Source organism: Arachis ipaensis, chromosome B5 (genome assembly GCF_059453495.1).
Source record: "Arachis ipaensis isolate K30076 ecotype BB chromosome B5, ASM5945349v1, whole genome shotgun sequence".
NCBI classification, from domain to species: domain Eukaryota; kingdom Viridiplantae; phylum Streptophyta; class Magnoliopsida; order Fabales; family Fabaceae; genus Arachis; species Arachis ipaensis.
Genome location: NC_142440.1, coordinates 144,581,104 through 144,589,030, shown reverse-complemented (window position 1 = coordinate 144,589,030; position 7,927 = coordinate 144,581,104). Strand labels below are relative to the sequence as shown.

General features: G+C 31.5%; 1 protein-coding gene and 1 pseudogene across 2 annotated transcripts; both read left to right on the top strand.

Annotated features, from left to right (window-relative positions):
• Positions 1 to 864: 864 nt before the first annotated feature.
• On the top strand, positions 865 to 1,078 carry LOC148566081 (uncharacterized; annotated as a pseudogene).
• A 1,813-nt stretch (positions 1,079 to 2,891) lies between these two features.
• LOC107644274 (LEAF RUST 10 DISEASE-RESISTANCE LOCUS RECEPTOR-LIKE PROTEIN KINASE-like 2.5) lies at positions 2,892 to 6,765 on the top strand. 2 transcript variants are annotated; one of them, XM_016348109.3, is made up of 3 exons: positions 2,892 to 3,753; positions 4,600 to 4,635; positions 5,546 to 6,765. In XM_016348109.3, the coding sequence occupies exons 1-3, from the start codon at positions 3,045 to 3,047 to the stop codon at positions 6,622 to 6,624; spliced, it is 1,824 nt and encodes a 607-aa protein (XP_016203595.1). In that variant the 5' UTR covers positions 2,892 to 3,044; the 3' UTR covers positions 6,625 to 6,765. The 2 variants fall into 2 exon arrangements, with proteins under 2 accessions (XP_016203595.1, XP_016203596.1); XM_016348110.3 differs by lacking the exon at positions 4,600 to 4,635.
• Positions 6,766 to 7,927: the final 1,162 nt, after the last annotated feature.

Below are 7,927 nucleotides of genomic sequence, written 5' to 3'. Positions count from 1 at the left end.
TATGTCTATTTTCTTATTTCCCTTTTCTTTCATGTACTCTATTAAGCGAGTTACTAAGTTTTGTGAAAACTTGTATTGCGCTTGAAAATAATTTCATCATTGCTATTGTACACATTTTATGTATGAGAAAGGCTTTTCATTTTTAGAGGGTTAAACAACAATCCTTGAAAGTTCATGGTTTATCGTTGGCATGAATTTACACTGATGTTGCTAATATAATATTAGGGGTGTCCGCAGATCGGATCGGATCAGATATGGCCGAAAATTCGATCCGATCCGCACAATTTCCATCGGATTGGATTGGATCGGATATGATATTTGCACTTTTTAGTGCCGGATCCGATCTGATCCGATCCGCACATTTGCGAATTGGATCGGATATCGGATATATCCGCATAATTGAACATTCTCTTTTTAATCATATTTCTATGTAAAAGAATTCGATAAAAATATTTCTTTCATACTTTTAAACTTATTTATTCCTAAAATATTTTTAATCAAACTCTCTCTAAATAACAAAAATAAAATAATACAATATATGAATAATAATTACTAATTAAAACATACAAACAAGTAAATATAATACCAAACATATATATATTTATTTATTTTTTAATTATTAAGTGCGGATCTGCGGATCCGCAGATCGGATACGCAGATGTAGAGCAGATATCTGCGATCCGATCCGCAAAGGGTGCGGATCGAATCCGATCAATTTGCGGATCGGATCGTATCCGCAATTTTCGGATCAGATGCAGATATTTACCGCGGATCTGCGGATACGATCCGATCCATGGACACCCCTATATAATATGTAATAAACTTGCTTAGTATCAATCTTATTTGCTCTTTCGCAGGTAGAATATGGCAATAAAACCAACAATTGTATTAAGGGTTATACTTGTTAGAGGGGATGTAGCATTCGCTAAAATAGCCAGTGCAATGAAGGCCACAGATGGTGTAAAAATGGGCGCAGCTGCGGCTGCAATGAAAACAGGCCACTAGCAGGAACCACAATTGTGGCAGAATCAAAACAAGAAAAAAAAAAAAAGATGCTTCTCAGCAGCCTCCAAAATAATGTATCTTTATCTACTTTTGGATTTCTTTATGAAAATTAGTTGAATCTTTCCCAAGTTTTATGGGAACAAAGAGAACCATTTGCAGATTGTCATATTGACAAATAGTGAATATAATAACCACTTCAAATATTCTGTTAGATATGGAATCATGAAGTCTTAGATGAAGTTGTACACTCAGCTAAGTAGTGTGTTTTAGATGTTGAAACTTTATTTTATAAAGTGATGACTTTGTAGTGAAATTATTTTCTTTTCTTTTTTTTTCAATTTTTCTATGCCAGTTTACATTTGTATTTTTATATAAAGTTTATTTTAATAACATGATTTAGTTTTTGCATATTGATTAGTTATTTAATGTTGATTATGTTGGCTTCTACAATGTTGAAAGTAGTATGGAGTGGCCTAGTGAAGGGTTTATGTGGCTATTGACACACTTTTTAAGCATAGCCATATCTTCTTGTAGTCATCAACAGCCACGTTTATTAAGCGTAGCTATATCTTCTTGTAGTCATCAACATTCATGTTTATTAAGCGTAGCCATATCTTCACTATCGGCACGCTTTCGAAGCGTAGCCAAAACCAACCCTATGGGCACTCTTCTAAAAGCATGGCTGTGTATCCACTTTTTGGTATGCTTTTAAAGCGTGGCAATATATGAAAGCCTGGCAAAAACTAAAGTGTGCTAATAAATTGACAAAAGTGTGGTGATAGAGCAACCGATACGTTTGTAGATGTGACCCTTTCAAAAGCGTGACAAAAAGTTATCGTCATGCTTTTTTGCACTTTTTGGCACGTTTTAAAAACGTGGCAGAAAGCTGATTTTCTTATAGTGAGAGATGATCAACCTGATTTCCTTATAAGTTGACTGGCTATCTCAAAAGCAAACTTGCACACCTCATAATTGTCCTATTCTATAATACAAAACTGATGAAGGTGCAAAATTGTTCATCTAAAAAAGTCGTTAATGAAACAAACTGTTTTTTTTTTTTTTTTTTTTTTTTTTTTTTTTTTGTGGAGATATATATTCTTAGAGTTTTGATCCGTGATTTTTTTCGATAATTTTAGGATTTTTTTGTGTTAAATATTGAATGTAATTCTATTTCTGAAATAATTCATATACATCACTATTTGCCTATACAGTACTATTTATACGTATGATATTGTTTACCTACACGATATCATAATTATCATTGCATACACAATTTTGTTTGCTGATTTCACTGATGATTTTTCACATCAATTTTGGTACCGTTCTGTTGATACTCATAGTATTTTGTACGCTAAGAGTTTATTTGACTTTGATTATCTCTACATAATAATAGACAAAATATAAAGACAGAAATAAACTTTTGATCACTATTTTTCAATTCTATAATTCCACTTTTGTCCTTTCTAGTTTTACAATTTTACTGTCGATCTCTTTATATTTTTACTTTTATTAAACAAGAAATTTCTCATGTTTGTTACTCTAATATATGTATTGGTCTCTCCATGACTCCATCTACCCATTTGTCTCTTAAGCCTTAGCCTGTGAGATTTCACAATGGGAAAAGATATAGTTAGACTCGTTCAACATATATCGGTGTGATGAATGGTTAAGTTGTTGGTCCAAATCAAAATGAAGTTATTACTAATAAGGCAAATCTCAGCGGGGACCAACAAAGACATTTCTGAGCAAAGACTTGGAAAATAAATGAGCCACACCGACTCTATCTTGCTTTTTTCTAATTATTGCCTCTAATTCGATGTATCTAAAAATATTCATGTTATATATCCATTAAAATCAATCACTAAAATAAATTATAGACAAATACATTATATTTAATTTTAGTACGTAAATACTAAATAGTATTTTATTCGATTTCTCACCATATCCCAGTCCGATATATCTCGGTCCAAAAGGCAAAAACCTAATCGTTGCCGCTGTTGCATACCCAAGTTTTGGTTATAAGAATTGATCTGATTAATATGCATAAGCGGCATATATATACGCTGCTTACCATCTCTTTGTGGATGTTATTGCTAACAGCTTTGCCGCCATGCCTGTCTCAACTTTGTAGCCAGCAGCCATACAAGTGCAGAGGACTGCCTGACCTATACTACCCATTTTGGGGAAATACCCGGCCCTCTTACTGTGGCGGCGGCCACCAATTCAACCTAACCTGCTACAACTCCGACCACACATTCATTTCAATGGGGTCACAACAATTCGAAGTGGTGGACATTGACACCCAAGCTCACATCATGACAATGGTGCCGAAAGAGTATGATGTTTGCTCTCCCCGCTTGGACTTTTCCCTCAGTCCCCTCTTCTGGTACGCCAAAACTGTCCACAACATCACCATATTCTACGATTGTCCCTCGGAGGTAGTTTCTTCTGTGAACAACTTTACCTGCGGAGCGGAGAATAATCAGACTGATGGTGTATACTATGTTGGTGGGGAAGATGAGTTGTTGCAACAGAATGTAGAGCTACGGAAATGCCGGCGGCGAAAGCAAGTTCCGGCGGACGAGAGCGCTCCTTCCCCTGATGGTGGTGTGAATGCTCTGTATGCAGCTTTAGAGGTGGGGTTTCAGGTCAACTATGTGGTTTCTAAGGAGTGTATGACATGCCTCGCAACTGATGGTGTTTGCGGCAGATTTGATGATGATCATTTCATCTGCTCTCATCGCAAAAGTATGTTCCCACTTCAATTCATATACACCATCCGAATTAACATTTTGTGAAATAAAAACACATTAGACCAACTTTTTTTTATCAAATTTAATTAATTTTTTATTATTTTTATGTGTTTTTTTTAATTGATTTTTAATATATCATTAAATTATTAGACTAATTTGTTATATAATATTCAATTTGACGTCTAATTTTGTATCTGACTCTCCATTTAGTATTTAAAATTTCAATTGCCTTTATTTAGTTCTTAAGTTTTACGAGTGTAACTTTTGTTAGTTCTTGGAACAATTTTCGATAAATAGAGGTTAACAAAACACTAACATAAACAACTAGATGGCATGTTAGACGCTGTAAAATGATGTTTTTTTTATTTTGGCACTCAAATAACTTAAAAAACAACCTCGTAAGTGATGTTTATTGAAACTTTTCTTCCCAAATCAAGTGATATGGCATTGATTTTGGACTATTTAAGCGCCAAAACCAAAATAACGTTCCATCATGATATTTAGCTGTTTATGTTAACATTTATGTGCCAAAAATTATTTCAGGACTAATGTGAATTGTATTTGTAAATTTTAGAGACTAAATAAAGATAATTTAAATTTTAAAAAATAAATTAAGACTTATATATAAATTTAAAAATTAAATTAAATATTAACTCCGAATTTAATTAACTTAGTTACCAAAATGATTTTGCATCATTGCATAATGTTCCTCAATTTCCCGTGAAATTTTATCATTTTCTTTCAATATATTACGTGAGTGCATATATATAAGCAGAAATTGGCCCTTGAATCACTTCAACAAGTTTTATTCACCAGAACTCTTAATTGACTCCTATCGCAGGTAATGCGTTGCACGGGAAAATGCCAGTTATCATTGGTAAAGGATATCATCATTTTCTCTTGAATAATATCTCATAAACAAAACTCTTATAAGAATTAGTGTATTTTGGAGTATAAAATATTGTACCAAAACAAAATAACTTCTTTCTCCCTTTTTTTTAATAATGATTCAAATTATTGCTTGAGAAAGTTTAGTGATTTAAATTATTGCAAAAAAGAATATTATTTTTACTCAAAAAAATTTAATTTTTTTACATTTTATAATATTAAATATTTATATATCATTAGCAAATTGACTAATTTGATAACAATAAATATTTGTAAAAAAAAATTTAATTCAAATATCTACTCATTTATCATACATATATAAACATGCATATTATTATTATATATTAAAAATGCAAATTGGACAAATAAAATTGACTTGGTACTCAAAATTCTATCCGCTGCCAATTGGGTTAGAACTTATAACAAGTTAGATATCTGCTTGCTGACTTATTCCTGCCATTATTTAGCGTGACTGTTTAACTAAATAGACAAGACATGTCCCGATCTAGTTGACTTTTCAATTAATAATAAGTGCATGCCTAAACTTCAATTTAAAACAACTTTTCAATTATTTGATGTATAGAAAAAGCTTAGTATAATTCAGCACCCAAACAAAAATGATTTTATTTTAAAGACTTTTCAATAGTTGAAATTTCACTAATTTTCTCTTTTTAAGACTTAGTTTCATCATCACTTCAACTTTTTCAAGCATCCTCATATTTTTAGTTTCGTTGTGTAGTTGGGGATTATGAATAGTTTCTATGAATAATGACCATGCATTCATCGCAACTTTTATAAGATATATTCCACAATAATAGTTTTTGTATTTGAAATTTGCTTCTCCTGCCTCAATAATTAATTCCTTACTTATATATTATCTCTCTTAATGTACATAACAGGTGTTACGGGTAGTGTGGCTGGACTAATATTAATATGCATCACTATTTGGTGCTTGTTGAAATTATTCAAGTCATCTAGATGGCAAGAAAGATTTTGGTTAAGGACTAATAGGAACCAAGATATTGAGGCCTTCTTAAAAAGTCATCATGGAGTTCTAACGTTAAAGAGATATAAATTCTCAGCATTGAAGAAACTCACCAACTCCTTCAAATGTAAATTGGGAAAAGGAGGTTTTGGTGTTGTATACAAAGGATTGTTACCCAACGGATGTCCAGTGGCTATAAAGATTTTGAACCCATCCAAAGGAAACAATGAAGAATTTATTAACGAGGTAGCTAGCATCAGTAAAACTTCTCATGTTAACGTTGTCACTCTTCTTGGATTTTGTTTGGAAGGTTACAAAAAGGCTCTCATCTATGAATTTATGTTTAATGGTTCTTTAGAAAAGTTTATTTGCAGTAATAATAGAATACCAATTGCTCCATCGTTAAGTTGGAGCAAATTGTATCAAATTGCAATAGGAGTAGCGAGAGGGTTAGAGTACTTACACAAAGGATGCAATACTCGAATCTTACATCTTGACATAAAGCCACATAATATTCTTTTAGACGAGAATTTTTGTCCTAAGATATCAGATTTTGGATTATCAAAATTGTGCCTCAAGAAAGAAAGTATTATTTCTATATCAGATGCTCGAGGAACAATAGGATATATAGCTCCAGAAGTGTGGAATAAAAATTTTGGTGGAATTTCTTACAAATCTGATGTTTATAGCTACGGAATGATGCTACTAGAAATAGTTGGAGGAAGGAAGAAGAGCGACAATGCAGAAGTCTCAAGTAGTGAATATTTTCCAGACTGGGTATATAGAAGGCTTAAGGAAGTAACTCATGGGGAGGTAGCCACAGAAGAAAATGTGATCATTAGAAGAATGACTATGGTAGGTCTATGGTGCATTCAAACTATTCCAAGTGATAGACCGACAATGAATAAAGTGTTAGATATGTTGGAAGGCAATATTGATACCATAGGAATCCCTCCAAAACCTGTTATGTCTTCTCCAGTTAGATCAGAGTGATACAATGAACTTCAACTATGCTGGATCAATGTAATTGTTTGATTTTCTTTAGTGCATTGTGTTGTATTATGCTATTTATCATTTTATTTGAGAACAGTTACATATTATTAATTTTTTAATTATATATCTATTATTAATTAATGAGTAGTGGAGAAAATAGTTCAAAAAATAATTAACGAGCATTAAATGTATGTTATATATGGCAATAATCTAGTAAAATGATATACTTAAATTATTTTAATATTTATATTTTTAAATATATTTTTTTTATATGAACAACTGTTATTAGAACAAAAATATCATACTAAAAAAAAGTGTATTTCTTTCACACTATATATAAATGGTGAGTTTTGTGGTGGCATGAGATATCGTGGTTAAGTATGGTTAAGGTTTGACTAACTAATGGTATTGTAACATGTGACTACAACATTTTTAGGTTGAGGCAACATTTAAAAAGTGTTGTCTAAAGGCTGACAAAAGGTTGCTTTTGATCTATGGCAACACTTTTGGACCTAAGGCAATGTTTTTGGGCGGTGTTGCATATGCAGCCGTTGCCTTAGATCAAGGCAACACTTTTTTGTTTCAAAAGCAACGCTTTTGAGAACAACACTTAGTAAGTGTTGCCTTTGGTTGAAAAACAACAACACTTCAAAGGTGTGTTTGAGATAACACTTTTTCAGTGTTGTCTTTTTTCTCTTATATTTTGGCCACTACTAAAAAGTGTTGCCTATTTACAATAAAATGTAACTCTTTTACATGTTGCTTATAAGTTTGAATTCACAATACTTTAAAGTGTTGTCTATTAGTTATGAATATGCAACCTTTTAAAGCATTGCCTTTTCTTTTGGATATGTAACCTATACAAGTGTTGCCTTTTCTTTTAGATATGCAACCATACAAGTGTTGTCCAATATTCAAAATATGCAACTAATAGAAGGGTTGCTTTTTGGCAAAAATAAAAGTTACTTTTGTAATAAAAATACAAAAAACAATAAAATTTTTTGTTCATACATGTGTAATTATGTTAATTAATAAATAAATTTGTGCACAATAGAAAAGATTTATAAAAGAGACAAAATAACTAATAATAAATTTCTAATGAAAATAGATATTAAAAGGTTCAATTAGTATTTCAAATACATATTTATCATTAATTCTCAACAAAATAATACACAACAAAAAATAAGCAATTTATCATTAAAACTGAAAAATTATAATAATAGAAATTTCTTTATTATATTAAATACTACAGATATTGACCTCTACATATTTGGGCAAAGATGGCATCGTATCCAGCCTCATG

What these genes read in the sequence shown, in the direction of transcription:
- LOC107644274 (XM_016348109.3), top strand. Translation starts at nt 3,045, where the DNA reads ATGCATAAGCGGCATATATATACGCTGCTTACCATCTCTTTGTGGATG. An exon ending in CATCTGCTCTCATCGCAAAA is followed by an intron (nt 3,754 to 4,599) that starts GTATGTTCCCAC and finishes CTCCTATCGCAG; the next exon opens with GTAATGCGTTGCACGGGAAA. An exon ending in GAAAATGCCAGTTATCATTG is followed by an intron (nt 4,636 to 5,545) that starts GTAAAGGATATC and finishes TGTACATAACAG; the next exon opens with GTGTTACGGGTAGTGTGGCT.